Here is a 17,332-nt window from a genome sequence, read left to right as displayed (position 1 = left end):
GAAATTGAGAAGTGTGACAGAATTTTCATGTATAAATATATATATGACGGAAGCAAGTGTTCACTAGGTAAATCACCTTAACATAACAGAACTCTTTGTTAGCCATCCTATCAGACATACATTAGATAAATTTTTGGTATAGTTCTTTATTGCTGCTGTTTCTGTCAGACTTTAAATGAACTGAAATACTAAAGCTGAATGAATGTTGGTCGGACATTGAATTCGGCTGCCAAATCCTAAGAAATGAATGGCCTGTTGATTTCCTGCAAAAACCTTGTTTCCCATAGCTCAGACAAAGTAAACAAAGGAGGTGGGCAGAAGCATATATTTACAGTAAGTTTGTTGAGTACAGGTTCATATACAGCAAACACAAACACATCATTGATTTTTCTTCTGTTGCCCCACTTAGTAATCTCAACTTGCATGTGATGTCTTTTGTAGAAATTTTTAGTGATGATGTTTCCATTCAAGTTAGATTGAAACAAGAGTTTTAAACTGTTTTCCTGTAGCAATGATGACCTGCAGGTGGTGATTCAAAGCCCAGAAACATACAAAGGAACAAGAACTTACCTTGCAACTCACTCAACTATAGTTTGGGTGTAAGTGTGCAGAAGTAAATAAGGTTATTTGCTGTTTGCCCTCTTCCTGGACTCTACACGAAGGTGGGCAATGGACAGCACCCTGTCAATTCATACCTTGTTCTCTGCCTCCTGGCTGCATAAAGTAAAGCAGTGCAGTGCAGAGAGGGAGAAATGCTGGAACGGGTCTGGAACCAGTTCTAGCTACTGGGGTCCCTCCGCCAAGCCAGCCAGTGTTTCTAAGTAAGGAGGTTCTGATTTCACAAGAGAAGACTTAAAGAGCAAGGCACCAGTTTAAAGTTTAAGACTGATTTTTTCATCACTAGTAGAGGTTGCCTTTGGTGGGAGGGTTTGCTTTGGACACTTTCTTGAAATACATGTTGTCATAAGGAATTTAAGTGATAAATGACACCTAAGAGCTAGGAATGATTCAGATTCACATCTAAATTGCCAGAAGACAATATGAAAGGAGGGGTAAGAACAATTTTGTGATGTTTCTGAGTATTATTTTTTCTCTGTTTGGGTATCTGTCAGCCCCTCCCAGTACGAGCCATGTCCTGGGACCTAAGGTCGAGGACTGAATGAGTAGCTCATTTTAACCTTTCTTCCTCCTTTGATTCCCCAAGGAGATCTGGACAGGTTGAAGTATATACAACTGTATATTCATATTTTCCCTTATTTCCAACATTATCCTATTCCAAATGACAGATACTGTCATTTTATTTGTACGACATGCTCCCCTATTCCGTAATGGCTTCACTGGTACCACACAAGGAGTAAAGTGTTATCAATCACCCAAACAGGCCTCATGGCACAGGAAGTTCTTGGGAAAACCAGTGATCTGAGGGTAATGCCGGAAACCAATAGCCAAACCCACTTGAGCCAACTGGTAAAACTGAAGTAACTCCCTATGTAATGACACTGTGAAGCTGTCAGACCTTTAATACACGAGAGAACAAGTTTTCAAATGAGGTTTAGTGTATTATTTATTTTCTGTCTTTGCAGTGTAAAAAAATCACACTGGGAAATGATATTATAGGCACTTTATAATATAAGGATAAATATATGCATACATTATATATGTAATAGATATATATTTAAACTTTCAAAAAACAAAATTCAGAAACAGGAAGTAAACTCAATACAAAAATATATTTACAATAATTAATTCCATTCAAGATAAATTAACTATGCTCTCTTTCCAGCTATGTATTTTATTATTTACAAGAAAAAAAACATAATAGAGAAAAATAACGACTCTATTTTTTTAAAAAGTTTAGAGAGACTCAGGCAACTAATAAGAAAAAAGAAGGGAGGATGTGAAAATATCTTGAATACATGAAAAATGGAGCTGTATTGACAAATGCTTTGTTGTGTCTGTTAATTTCAGGTATAAAAAAGGTTTGAAACATGTAATTTGATTTCATATTGGACAGCTGAAGAACTAGGTATTGCATTGTCCTAACATAACTAAGAGTATCACTGTCATCCAGTAAAAGAGATTTCTTATTAATGCAGGTCTCATAATTACAGACAAATTTGTTTACATTTTTTGATCCTCCACACAATTTGTTATGGTACAGTTCAAAAAACAGGCCAGTTGGTTTCTTATCCTGAGGTCATCATGCAGTCATGTTAGATTACCTTCAGGTTTTTGTTTTGGCTTTTTTACCTTCACTATAATCGAACCTTTTACTTAGACTGTACTCCTTATTCATTTATATTTAGCAGTATATTGAAATACACTTGACATTGTTAACAAATCCAACAATTATGATAATCTGACATACCATTTTGAAAGTTATATTGAATTTTCTCTTCTTATAGACACTAATTGCATATTTGAAGTGATGGATTTTGTTTCCTCAGAAGCGTGCTTCTGGATTGCTTATTTATCATAGTTTGAGAAAGTGGTATGACCTTATTTCTTCCATTCTTAGGTTTCAAAAAATACGTACACAGTGCAAACAAACATAAATCATTTGCCATCAACTAACTGTTATAAAACCATTTACATGGAAACAAGGTGATTCTGTCCTATTTTCTGCCCAGCAGTCAGTGCTTAAGAAACTCAGGTGGAATAGAGAAATGACTGAATTAGTTCATATTTGACATAATATATCATATTTAGTAGGATTATTAAGCTTTGGTATATGCCTGGGGAACCACAGGGATGTGTTATTTAGACTCTTCACCAGAAGAGCAGCATTTCCCTCTCTCCTTCCTTCACCTCCCCACGCCATTTTACTATAAGCCTCTCCGTCCCATCCCACATGGGAGTTCTTGACTCCCATTCATTTGCCAGACTTCTGCTGTCAGAAATGTGTTGTGAGAGATAACAAATGAGTGACACTGGAAAGAATCACATCAGTGGAACTCCATGTACGCAGCTCACCCAGAAGTTGCTGCACATCACTGGTTGCACTCCTTGCAACTCTGGCTCCTGCACAGGATGGGGACATTGGGAAGCGCTGTGTACATCCAGGCACAATGCTTCCACTTGGCTCTCCCTGGTCTGCAGAGCTGTGAATCTCCCCTCACCATCGGGTGTGCATTTTATAGGCACTATTTAATTGGGTATGAATGACAACTTAGAGACTTGCAGCACTCAGAACAACTATAAACAACTCTTTTTTAATGGGAGGAGAAGGAGGAGAGACTGTGTTGCACAAACGACTGAAAGCAAGAACTTTTTCATGCATGTGCGAATTCATGGAAAAGTGGTGAAGGACGCACTGAAATCTACCTCCTCTTCCCCCCACCCCACACATCCAGCATGACCTGGAACCCTCTGATTAGAGAAAACGGTTGCTCTGAGCCCTCAGAATTTTGAGAAGAAAGCTATTTGAGTGAATGTATCTGTTACTTAAGTTAGCATCCCTAGAGCACCATTTTCATCCCTTAATAATTTAGTTTTGGTTGGCACTTCCACGTAACCACAATGCTGAGTAATGTGTCACTGAAGCCTCCAGACATCTGGAGATGTAAGGAATGATGAAGTAGATACTAAAATTTTTCATTATTACATCTCTCACCATGTTTTTACAACCCCCACCCCAATTAAAGGCAGGTTATTTTGAAGAACTTCCTGTAACTTTTATTTCACTCAGGGATATAGTTATTTAGCATTTCAAATAGCTGTGAAGTGCAGAAAATGGCCACTAGCAGCTAAATCTTGGAAGGCAGACTTTCAAGTAAGTTTTCTCTAGTTAAAAAACTTACAGAAATGTTCAGTTACTTTCTTCCACTAAAAAAGGCAATGAACATTTATAGGTCTTTAAAAGCATGTCATGTCACAAAATCCATGTGAACAGCCTCATCGGAAAGATACCTGCCGTATTCAGTGACTTCTGCATTAGGAACTCTGAAAGCAGTCCTGAGATTCCCCACACTTTTAAGCAGGTGGCAGTGTAGGTTAGAGAGACATAGATATTTTCCTGCAGCTGATAGAAATTGTCGCTTTCCAATTTCTTCATTTCTCTTAACCCAAGGTAGCAATGTATAGCAGTATTACTGGGTTCCTATCTAGATGGGGACGGCGCAAATTTTGAAAAGTATGTCTTCGTTGACTCAAAACTATTCCGTTATTGCCAGATGCAGCTTTGTGAGCATTTTTTCTCAGAATGAGACACTGCAGTAAGAGACATAAAAAGACCTCTCTTCCTTAATATGATAGTAGGAGGACCTATCTTCTGAAGAGGTTAGAGGATGTTACAGTGCAGTGATTCAGCATCAGCCCTCGATGTTTACTGTTAAACATTGATAGTTTTAATAGAAACAAACTCTGTGGCCTTTCTTCTTCTGGACCTTCATTTATGCTACTGACATAGACTCAGCAGGCAAGGCAATAAGGGATTTAACTGACGTTTGCATATTTGGACTGCTTTTTTCAGTTATTTCAACCTTTTGTGCATGAGATGTTGTATTATCTAGCATTGGCACCTATGAAAAGCTGGTAAGGTAGATTTCTTTGAGATATGTCCTACAGTATTAAACTAAAACAATAAAAATGCAACAACTGAGTTTCATTCAATGAACTGTAAGTGGCTTTGATCTCTTGCTAATGCAGGAACAGAACAACTACTTTCCAGGACGAATTTTTGAAGATTACTGCAAACATGGTCAGAGGAGTTTGCAGTAACTTTATGACCACCTGTCATAAAGCAGTAGGTTCTTACTTGGAAACATGAGAAATGCGTGTGTGTGCAAATACTTTTGTGGAAGTGAAAGAGTGTTCAAGTGGACTGATTCTGTGGTGGGAGAATACAGCTGGACCTAAAACTGAACAAAGAACAGTAATTTGTTTATTTTAGAAGTGCAGGATGGGTAAAAAAGACAACTTCTTTGCAGGAATTGGTTTTCAGATTGTTGAAACAGATTTGGTTCTGATTTACACAAAATTTAGGATTTTCCAGTGGGAATCAACTGAACTGGTAGGGAAGCACCCAGCTTCTTCGCAGGGTGTTGCAGAGTACACAGAACTGGAGAGGAACTGGTGCTGGAGGAAGGGAAAACCATGGTGGTAGCAGAGAAAAAAGCATTTTATATTCCCTGAACAGCGCTAGATGAGATTCCCCAGCTACCCATTTAAAATCATGTTACCAAAATGCTTTAAGGGTTGTAGTGTGTTGAGCAAAGTTTCCATCAGTCACCGTATGTTCTTCAGAGGGGTAAGTTATTCTCTTATTCCTCTTGAACGACTGACTCCTCAGTGACAGCTTGGGTTTAACACGAGGACCTGTAACTGAGCAATTAAAGTTGTGGGAAGCGTTGTGGGAAGGACACGGAACTGTGGAGAAGGGAAAAGCTGGGCCTCACCCCTGCTCCATCACTGACCATCTGCGGGGTCTCGAGTAACTGCATCCCCTGTTTCAACTCCCCATGTATAAAAAGAGAAGTATCTCCTTCCATCATGCTGGGGTCTGGAGATGGGAAACATCCCCTAGTAAGCTGCCTGTCATTATCTTCCCTACACCATGAAGAAGAGAAAGAAACCCAACTGGAGATGGAAACTTACACAGTCTTCCCCCTTTGGTTTCTCCACAAACTCCCCACAGACGGCTCTTTACTCCTCCTCCTCCCGCTCACACGCACTCAGGTCTTTATGGAGTATCTCCCAAGAGAGGGGCCAGCTCCTGTCGCGGGGGCCACCTTCCCCGAACTCCTTCCTCACCCGCGGGGTGCAGGGGCTCCTTTCTCCTCTCCCCACCACGGAAAGGGAGGGCTTGCCCCCCTGTCTTGCCACAGACACCTGGGGGAAGGCAGCACCTCCCTGAGGGGCGCGACATGTGCCCTCCTGCCCGCCGCCGGGAAGGGCCGCCAGCCAGGCGAGGGGCCCGCGGGCGGCGGCAGCGCCCGTCCCCAGCGGCGGGCTCCGGCCCCGGGCGGGGGCAGCGCCGGCGGCGGCCTGTGGGCGCACACACCCCCGCGCACCCACCTCCCACAGCCAGCGCGCGATCCCACTGACACGGGACATCGCACAGACACCCCCTCACACCACCCCCGCCACCGACCCCCCCACTCGCAAACACGCCACGCAGGCACGCCCCCCGCCCCGCACACGTCCCAACACACACAGAGACACCCCCTCACGCACAGCCCCCCGCAACACGCCGCCCCCCGCTCAGAAACACGCCGCACCGCACACCGACATACGCCCCCACGCCACGCAGAAACACCCCCCGAAGACCCCCCCCAGCACACACACTCACACATCCCCTCTCGCAGAAACACACTGCACGCTTTCCACGCACAAACACGCCCCCGCCCCGCAAACACGCCCCACAGTGACACCCCCCCACGCACACCCCCCACACACAACCCCCCCACACGGCGCAGACACCCCCCGGGCGCGCACACGCTGGCACAAACGCGCGCTCTCGCCCCCCGCGCCCTCTCCGCTCAGCCACCGCCAGGCGCATGCGCAGCGGTCGGCGCGGAGCTGTCCGAGTGCTGAATGTACCGCGCGGTGCGCTCCCGCCCGCCTCATTCCAGCACAGGCGCTGGGGTTCCCCGCGGTCCCCGCCCGCTCCAGCCCCCCCGCCGTCCTTCCGTCCCTCCGTCCCTCCCTTCCTCCCCCCTCCCTCCCTCCTCGGCAGCGCCGACGCCTCCCTGCCCAAAGAGGGGAAAAGAAGACCGACCCAGTAGCCCCACCACCCATCATAAATACTAATTTTCAAAGCAAAAGGGGAATAAAACATATCGGCAACAGACTGCTCTCAGCGCTATTCCCTTTTGCGTGATGCTCCTTGTGTAGTTGAGTTCCCTCTTCTTTTCCTTTCCTTTTTTTTCTTTCTTTTTCTTTTCTTTTCCTTCCCCCCTCGCCTCCATCACCAAAAGCGAGGTGAGGGAACGACCAGGTCTGATGCTTTGTCTCTTTTGTGCTGGCTGCTGGAGATGAGCCTAGGCTTGACCTGACCATGATTCCAAGGACTGGCACTTCTTTTTTACCCCCAGTTTGTAGAGATCCAGACCTTCTCTTCCTGATTGCCAAGAAAATTAAATTATTGCTGAATTTGGGGATCTAGGCAGCACCAGCTTACTTTTTCCCTGCATCTCTCTGGAATCGTTTCTGGGATATTTTCCAAATCATCACAGAAAGCAGGAGGAATGAACCGGCAGCTAGTGAAAATTTTGACAACCTTGTTTGCATTTTTCTTAGAGACAAACCACTTCAGGTAGGTGATACGACTCTATGTGATGATATTTGTCAAAAGGTTGTGGAAATTGTAACTATAAAGATACTACGTCACATTAACCTAGTTTGTTTGCTATATTTGACAGTATTTCGTGTTCATTCTATAGAGGCTAGACCTTCTACACTCGGAGACTCGTTGCTTGGTAACAAACACAAAAAAATAATAATCTCAAGTTTGGGTGATCTATTTTCCATTTCTCTGATTCCAAGACATGTTTTTTCACTGAGTATCAATACAGCTAAAAAGATTGTCTTCAGTTTTTCTTCCGAAATGGAAATTCTCTACTCCCACTGGAGGCTGTTTAGGAAGTTGCTTTGGTTCCCTCCTCTTCAAGCTTTGGAAACGATTGAACCAGTTTTGTCAGGGAGGTAGATATTTGCAATTAGAGAACCAGTCCACCGATTCTGGGAAAACCCCGGATCAGAACAGTGTTGTGCTCACTTAAAGTACCAGTACATATGATTGTTGTTTCTATTTTTTTTTAACGTTTCATGAGCTTTTTCTTCAGCTATTGACTTTTTGCAGTATGAAGCAAACAGGTCAGTCTCATTAATCAAAACACCATTTTAACTGAGATTCATTATTATACTGTATGCTGCTGTGTATCTACACGTGCACATATAAAGTGTTTTTATATGAGTAATGAGGTATATATACAGTGACAGAGTGAAATAGTGTTTATATTCGTGAGTCTAGGGTTACAACGCAAGTGATAACTAGTGGGCTCTGAATGAAAACAGAAGTAATTTGTACAGGAACATCCCAAATAAGTGCACTGGATTAATTTTCCAGTTTTTGTTATCTTAACTGAATTTTTGTAGTATTTAAGTGGGGAATATCATCTATTGTGTGCTAAAAATTAAAGATATTTTGTAAAGGTACCATGTCATTGACAAAAGCAAAAAGAAGCAACCGCCTCCTGTAAATGGAACCTGAAGAAATGCGGGGAATCACATCATGAGAATTTACTATCGCCTTGCCTTTTAACAATGCTTTTGTAAAGGGATAAAGGATTTGATATTTGCTTCTCATTTCAGATGCTCACATGTATATCTAATTTGTTTGTACTTGTGTATAGACACGCAAAATAACCCCATGAAACAATCCTGAAACTGAGTAGCTGCCTTTGAGTAAATACTTAAACAGAGAGTGGTTAAGAAGACACAGTCATAGAATCACTTTTAATATAGCTCAAAGATTATGTTGAAACACAGATACAATGAAATCGGTTGTTTAAGAATCAAGATAGTGCTTTGTGATGAAATCTGTGCCTCTACACACCAAAGATGACAATTTGATGCTGGTTTATTTTTCCCTAGGGAACAACCATGGGGAACTCCTAAATTCTCTTTCTCTGCAATCTTTAATGTTCTTGAAATATGTAATAAAATATGTACACAGTGTTTCGCATGCATGATATGGTACCAGAAGTTTGCTTTTAAATCCTGAAAACAGAGATGTGTTCCAAGAGCTTGCATATAAATACCAGCTGGTGATAATATTGATAAATTTCATTACTCTCTGTTCATTGGTAAAAAAACCCTAAGATCAGATGTGACTGACTCTGGAACCCTTTTTGCTGTGTTGGGGAAGAATCCAGACATTCACTAGCATGATATAAAACTTTGTTGGGTAGCATCTGTAAAGAACATTTTTTAGCTTCTATAACCTTCCCAACATTGACAAAACCAATATTTTTCATTGTTGTTTGGTGAGTGTTGTCAGCTATTTTTTGGAAGTTTAAGACCACCTTAAACCAATGTTAACATATAGTTTTAACAGCATGTAATTAAAGCAATGATATGAAATAGGATATCAAAGTACCTGTAAGATTGCTCTACGCATTAAGATGAAAAGTAAGTTGAATCTTCTAAAGCTGGAGTTTCTTTTCTGAATAGCAAACTGTGTCCATGCATGCTACCTTAAGCTCATTTTTATTTCTAGAATAAAGATTTCAGGTGAAAAATAGACTATATTTTTCTATAATAATATTGTTACATTCACTGAATTGAGCCAATTTTATTTAGTGCTATAAAGTCTCCATGACTTGAACACAATACAAGCTAAATATTAGCTAATGGTGGCTAATAATTTATTTAGGACGACTTTCTGTAAAGAACATGATTCAAGATCTGGAAAATCCCCCTCACAGACCCTGTCTCCTTCAGATTTTTTGGACAAATTGATGGGAAGGACATCGGGGTATGATGCTAGAATCAGACCAAATTTTAAAGGTAAGTTTTTTAAATACTTCTGCTTAATTAATCGATTATGTTTTGGACAAATTATAGGTTTGAGGGTTTTATCTCTGGGTTCAGATTCTCTTTTCAATAACTTCAGTTTTCCAGTGTGATGTCATGGACATCAGTTGATCCATGGAGAGGACTAGGAGAGCAGTGTAGGTAATAAGGGTCCAGAGCTTGAAAACCCTCTTTTCACATGACAATAATCTGTAGCTGTCAGAGGCTGCTTCTGAAGACCTTACTAATTCCACATAGTAAATAGGATTCCAGTTCCACACTAAAAGCAATTGAGATGACTTGTTCCTGAAATTTTTAAGCCATGAAGACAATATCTTTGACAATTCTGTGATGAGCCGTTGTCTTCTTTATAGCAGTGTCTGAAGAAAAGCTTTATGCTTTTGTTCAACTTGAAGAAAGTAAAACCGTCTTCCCCAAAGTAGGGAGATAGGACTCAAGGTATGCACACAGTAGATTTTATCCTGTGAATGCTGACTGAATTATAAGAACCAATTTCTCAGGATCCCTACAAAATATAAAAACCATATTCTGTTTGTCACTTCCATGACTTCCCCCTTTTCTTCCAAAATTTGGACTGAGATGTAGAGAGTCACCACTACCATTCCAGCACAAAGAAGGCTGTTTACTGGAGGCTTCTTTTGCAACCATTACTATTCACAGCAAGTTTTCCTTGCTGTAGTCCTGTAAATCCCTATGGAAATGAGCACAGAATGTCTTGTGGTTTAGAATGAAAGGAGTTGGGAGAGAAGTTTTCATTGCAAATATTTAGCATTTCTGGAGAGCCCTACAATTCCACCAAAACCAGCTCTTCTATGCCAATTTAAAGCCCAGAATGTGGTTTTACTTTGAAAACTGATAAAATGCTTCCATCTTTAACAAATCTGATGCCAATGTACATTTACACTCGTATCTATTGGCTCCGGTCACTGAAATGCATGTTTTCCTGTATTGACCCTTGTTAGCAGTGCTTTGAAAGTTGATAACGACTGGAAAAAACAAACACTTCTTAGCCACTGAATGAACTGTTAGGGAAAAAAAAGCTCACGTGTCAATGAGAAAAGTGTTTAATTTAATTTAGTTCGAAGATCAGTTTCTTCTCTCTGTTCCACGTGTGCAAATGACAAGATTTGGAACAAAGTGCCTTTTTTGTCTGCTTTCTATGCCTGAGTGAGGAGGAACCTAGTATGGCTTTCAGACTCAAAGGTTTGAAAGCTGACAAGTTAAAAAAACTCTGGTCAGGGAAGTATTAAGTTTTAATTTCAGAATAGTTTTCAAAGTGCTTATTGAGTCCCTGAACTGGAGTCTACATTAGCTTGTAGTGAGTAATATTGCATTAGGCTCTCACTTTCATTTTGTGTGTTTGCATGAGTATCAGTGAAGTTTTAGAGAATGCAAATGAAGGCAGGAATTGCCTGAACTAAGCAAGGTAGCAATCATTAAGAACTTTACCCTTTATATGAGAGGGACACATTTAGAAAACTTCTGCTTCAACTCTTGTAGCTCAGATAAAACCAGGGAGAGTAGCAGTCCCTGTATATTGGACAACTTAAAGATAGCCCTTTATTGCTCCCCAGTAAGTGTCTAAAACCATTTAGTGAAAAACACAGGAAGAGTCAGATTCACAGCTTTGCTCCCCTGATGTTCAAGTGGGTAGAGCAGGTATGCTGTGCACGATGTTGTATGGTGCATGTTGCGCCATCTGACAGCCACTGCTCCCCTCCAAGTCCCATGGTTTGTTTGCATTCCCAAAGTGAAGCTGCTGCCCGATGATGCCTATGAACCATTAATGGCAAAGAATCTGACATTTCTTATTTTTGATTTTTTTATTAAGTCACTTTGCAGGGCAGGATGGTACTTTGCAGCAGTTTGAACTGATAAACAGATCTTCAGCGTTTTTTCATAACTTCACATCTCTGAGCTCTCCTGGAGCTCTCAGTCTTCTGGTGAGGGGTCTGAAAAGTTTTCTTGTTCTTTGCTATGTTCCTTTGAAGGGTATTTTGTATCTCAGAGTTCAGAACTAGTGAGTTGTCATGCAGTTTTGAACTTCACATCACCACTCAAAGCCTTGTCAGCTGATAACCATTTTTCTTAGTCAATATGATGCACACCCATGTTCTAGTTGCCCAAGTCTTGTTAACTTTTAAAAAAAATTGAAAATACTTATTGTTCTATATTGCATATTTTTTCCTTTTAAAGAATTAGAAGTACAGCTACAAAGAGGTCAAAATAAATTTATCTTGCATGAAGTAAGTATTATAAAGATATTTTTTGTACTGAGTCTTTATTGTGACCGTAATACACATTGTTTCAGTTTCTAACATTCATTAATCTGTTTGAGATCTTTTGGGGGATATGGGCTATTGTACAATACTGATATTCTAAATCATATAAATGGATGGATGTATGAAATGTTGAATTATTACCTAATTTATAACACTTTTTGTATTTTAAGGCAAGAAATTTTAAGCATAAAAGAGGTCTGCAGGAACAATGGTTTAAACTAGGGATCTGCTGTCTGGCTTTGCATGTAGTCTAGGGTTAATATGCTTCTTGTGTTTCACAAAATACATTGTGGATCAAGGTAGTTGTGCCACTACTCATGCATTTGTCTAGTGTTTTCTGCTTTAGACCAGTTACATAGCTTTCTCTGAGTCCACCGCAGGCATTTTAAAGTGTCAGAAAAGTCTGATTTCATGGAAAGGCAACTGAGTAGAATCCATTTATCTTATACCACTGATTATATAATAATTAAATATACTTTTATGATTAGTCTGAATTACTGAAAAACAGCAGCTATTTGATTAATTTGTGGAACAAAGACTATGCATTCTAAAGAGAGAGGAAAATGCTACTTACTGGAACAAGGTGTTTTATCCAGATAGAGTATTTCATCATTAGTTACTGCTTTTCCCTAACTTGCTCTTGTGAATTAGAAAATTCAGGAATATAGTGGGAGAGAAACAGGTAATTATATACGTACATCAACAACAGATTTTTTTTTTTAACAGAAATACTGTATACTGAAAGATCCTTTCTTTTTTTTGTGTGTGTCTTTCTGTCTTACACAATCATTTGAAAGCAGAGGAGCAGATTTCGTGTTTTTCTTGACACACCAAGTGATTGGATGCAAAATGACCAGGTACTGAGAGGGACTGCCCCCCTGAGGAACCACCAGAGAGAAGTGCCAGAGTGACAGATCTCAAAATCACCTTTCTTTAGTCACTGTCTGTCAGATACTTAATGCATACTTTTTCATCTTACACTTAGCTTTTATTGAATTTGAACAGGCTAATAATTTGCAGAAGGACACAGAGGGGAATACTTTTAAATGTAAATATGAAGACTGCAAGCTAATACTAATTGAAGTCCCTGAAAGTCTTTCTGTTGACAGCAAACATATGCTTGTGGTCCTATGAGTTGATTTGCTGTTTCTTCTTCAATTATAACATCAGTTGAGCATGGCTTCTGTAAAACAATAAACAGTGAAACCTGCATGATATACTTTTTACCTGATTAATATTAATGTTATGTTTTTTAATGGTAAAAACCAACAACAAATCAGAGTGATGCGTTGTACTTTCTCCACTGCTCACTTTGCTTTCCTCAACAAAACCAGAAAGAGCAGCATAGGGCACCTGTGTTATAAAACTAGTCGAGAATGTGTTTTCTCGCTGGTAGAAACCAGGGATGGTGAAGTGGTATCTTAGTGTATATTCAGTTCAGACTCCCTCAAGAGCACTGTGTGCAATGCCATGATACAAGGGATTAATCTACAACTTAATCACGACATGGGACGTGGGGCTAATGGAAAGTCGGCTTGAATTTAAAATTTCCGAGCAGGTGTTGACCTTCAGAGGTTACTAAATTATTTCCACCTTTTAACAACTTCATCTTCTAAAACCACTTAAAATCTAAACACAAGCTAGAAATGATCAGGTAGAGAAAACTATTTGTCTATAGGCACTACTATGTCCTTTACACCAATACATTAAGTAATAGACTGCCTGTGATGCGCTGAGTGGAGAGAAGGGGAGTTTGTCACCAAGAGCTCCAGGAGTGTGTTATCTTTCGGTATGGAAAACGTTTGCAATGAAGATGATAGTGATTTTCTTTTGTATTGAGTTTCATTCTATGGTTTAAGTGCATTCTTTCCCATTAAGTCATTATTTGCTAAAGAATATTCTGATTTTTATGGAGTTACATGGAGGTGTGGGGCAACAGTGCCCATTAATGTTACCCTCATTACTGGATGGTGCAATGCAGTGTGAATTAACTTGCCCAAAAGCTGCTGTTTCTGATCTCAGAAAAGTCTTGTTAGAGGGATGCAGTCTGGGCATGTAGTCACTGTAGTTGTAAAAGATTAGTCTGTGATTACAGTGGTGTAATGTCATTTTCATGCTGAGTCAGTGGGTTTATATCTGAATAATAAACACAGGGACTAAGTAATTTACTGAAAATTAGCTTGACAACTGTTACAGGAAGTGGCTTATGCACTTTAATACTTTAACTCCTTGGCAGCAAGGGTCAGTTTTTCCCATATGTTCAAGCACATCGCTTACTTATTTGTCCTTTGAGTTGACCAGTAACGAAATACTTAAAAATGCATGAATGGAAACCACTGAACGACATTTAAGGGTGAAAATAGCATCAGGCTTAATAAATAAAAACAGCTTCTATGCATGTGCTAAGAAGAATCACTATCTGCAGAAGTTGACCTTAATCTAGACGTGACACTTCACAATAAATACCTGTTGGAAAAACAACCTGTAAATACATATAAACGTTGAAAAGCATACCTAAGATAGACTGTGGGGCTGCAGAGGTTTGTTCTCCAGTAGTTTACAACCTTCCCAAAGCCAGACTTCAGCTGCTAACAACTACTGGCCGTGAAGTCAGATACAGTGAGTATCCTGCACTGGGCTATTTTCCACACAGTTTGCGGCTCAAAGGGCCGTGTCCCATAGAGACTCAAATTCCATCCAGGCACGACAGCATGTAGTAAGGAAGTGTATCCTATCAGTGCATTCCCATTGTAGGGCATGGGCTGAAGGTTCATTGTAGGAGGAGGGAGGCTACTTGGCCAGTTTTTGGATGTGGCCAGACCATTGCACTCACTAAATATAGGTTGCTTGAGATGCGCAAGCATCTGTTATTAGGGAGGTATGCTTCTGGCTTATTTTCTGCCTTGAAACACATCTAGAACTTAAATCTGTTTTCAGATGAAGCTGTGTGCACACATCTCACTGCACAGTTAAATGTGGCACGATAAGCCTTACCCACGGGATATTGGGTTTGTTTGTTTGGTTTTTTTTTACTTTTCCTCAACTACAAAAAAATAGCTCAGGAAATGATGTTTAGCCCCTGCCCTAGGTATGCATATTTTCATGCAGAAACATTTTTACCGCAATTACTCAAGGATCCTTTTAATTGTGTTTCTTTTAAAATTGCTGGTAAAGAGAGCTATAGAACTTGTCCTTCTTCCCCTCTTTCTTTAATTTCAAATTCTTTCACAGAACATGAGCAAGCTGAGGGAGCTGCGTGGCTGGTCAGGTTCTGTCGAGGCTTCCAGACAAATGGGGCCAGATAGCAAGCTCAAGCAGACCCACCTGATTATCTACACTGCTTAGCTCTTTGCTCTTTCCCTGGATCTCTTTTTGAGCTTCCTGCAGCCAGCTCCCTCCAAAGCAAGTCAGAAAGGATGCAAATGTGCAGCAGTGTAAGTGCAAGCCAACCAGTGCCACCTGGCATCCAAGCTGAGGATCTGTCCCTGCTCTTTTATATTTGAAAGTTTAGCCACAGTGACCCATATCATATTGGTGTGTTGCCTATATTCAGAACCAGTGATTTAATTAAGAGATATCAATGGATTTGCCTGTTGTCATGGAATATTGGTCTGCTGCTGTATAAACTGCCAAGGGAATTTATGAAAAACAAATGTCAAAAGAGAGACGAAGACCTTCAGTATCAAAGCAGGAGACACTATTGCTCTGATTGTGTTCTAATTTATTTGCATATTTTCATCACATCCAGTGTCACATTTAGATTTAAATTTTCTATACAGTTGAAGGCATGCCTTAGGGTCACTCAGTTAAGCACCTTGTGTTTCAACTGTCTTAGAGAATGTGAAATTTATATATAGAATATATAAAACGTACACTTAATTTGTTAATTATAAATGTATACATTTATAAACTGCAAATCTATTACACATGGTGATATAGTAACCAGAAATATGCATGCATAAAGCAGAAAAGTGCAATTTTATTAGACAGACTCATTATCTTTTTTTTTCCCCCTCTGGAAATATGAATATAAATCTCTGATTAATTCATCAGGAAATGTATGTTTGATGGTTCAGCTTCCAAATAGGCATTTCATAATCTTTCACAGAAATGGGTGATTTTAACTGTCTGCAGAGAAGAGCCCCCCCAAAATGATGCAGACAAGGTTGTACAGGGTATGAGAGAGCTCTAAGACGAAGGGTACACAATGTCTGGCATAAACACTGACCTGCCAATGTTGTAAACACCAAGTCCATTGTTAAAATTAAAAATGCACAGAAATATAAAGGCTCTGATTCTGGAAAGAGTGCAAGATCTGAGCAGTGCAGTTCATGAGAGAAAAGTGCCATTCACCACGCATTCAGTTACTTATAAGGGATAAACGGGAGTAGCCTAGTGGCTTATCTGAACTGTGCCAGCTACCAGCAATCCTCAAGCATTGCAAGGGCATGAAGACACACTGATTACCCCTTATGCCTCAGCTACATGTCAGCAGCTGGGAAGAATGGAAGCATAAAGACTTCATGAGACAATAAAAGAAAGAAACTTTTAAAACAGGACTTAGATGGAATATAAGTCCACAAAAAAACAAACAAAAACCCCTGGAAATCCCTCATCCACCTGTGTAAAGCTGGCTGTGCATTACTGTTTTATTTTAAATTTCCTCAGCTTCTCTCAGTTCTGCTCCTGAGTGTGACCAGAACTGCCCCAGGCTGGCTCACTTAGCACCCACCTTACTCCTAAGCCAAATCCAGGCTCTCTGATGAGGCACTACTCCACCTCCATCTCCCTGTAGGGACCAGGTATCTCGCAGCCTGCCTTATATTCCACAGGAAAGCGATTCCTCTCAGGGTGGACCTGTGATCACTTCAAAAAAGACCCACAAACACAAAACAGTGTCTATGGGTGGCCTGCTTTCCTCTACAATATACAGAAGTTTTTTGGTCCAGTTTCCCCTCAGCTTAAAAGGTTCAGTATCTGATCCAAAGGACTACAAATGATTCTGAGAGGTTCATTTTGCAGCAAAGAATTCAAATTTCACTAAGCCAGGGAGAAAATACAAGGGGAACATGGCTTTTCAAACTTGCAATGTAGCTGCTTGTCTGAGAGGGGAGAGCCTTTACTCTAGACCATTTTGATGTGATGCACAGAAGTGACTGTTGTAGCCATTACACCTTAGGGGCAGCTGATGTAACTGTTACAGAAAACATTGTAAGAACAAGAATTGAGAGCCAGAACTTCTCTCACTCTTCCTGATAATTACCCCGACCACTAAGATACAAATGTGTGTGAGTGCACTTTCTCTCTTTTTCTACAAATGTTGTATCCTAAGTGCATTGCTGCACAACTTGCTGGGATCAGTAGGCTATCAGCACTTATCAAATGTTTTTAAGAGTGACCGTAGCTGACTTTAGGATGAATCCCATCCCTGAACAGGAGACAGTGAGAGATATCCCACCCCTTTTTCCAAGAAGCCCAGGGCTTTGTAGCTTAGGAGGTACTAGTTTGCAGTC

The 17,332-nt window shown here is 40.5% G+C and overlaps 1 protein-coding gene across 2 annotated transcripts in view; it reads left to right on the top strand.

Moving 5' to 3' along the window:
- Positions 1–7,187: 7,187 nt before the first annotated feature.
- The window catches only part of GLRA2 (glycine receptor alpha 2), a 134,030-nt gene continuing 123,885 nt past the window's right edge, over positions 7,188–17,332 (top strand). For both annotated transcript variants that reach the window (XM_068425091.1, XM_068425092.1), the window contains exons 1-2: positions 7,188–7,255; positions 9,377–9,510. In XM_068425091.1, the coding sequence (XP_068281192.1) occupies positions 7,188–7,255; positions 9,377–9,510 (202 nt within the window). The remainder of the gene's footprint in view (positions 7,256–9,376; positions 9,511–17,332) is intronic.

Source organism: Nyctibius grandis, chromosome 2, assembly GCF_013368605.1.
Source record: "Nyctibius grandis isolate bNycGra1 chromosome 2, bNycGra1.pri, whole genome shotgun sequence".
NCBI classification, from domain to species: Eukaryota; Metazoa; Chordata; class Aves; order Nyctibiiformes; family Nyctibiidae; genus Nyctibius; species Nyctibius grandis.
The sequence above is the reverse complement of the archived record's forward strand: the minus strand, read 5'-3'. Positions and strand labels throughout refer to the sequence as shown.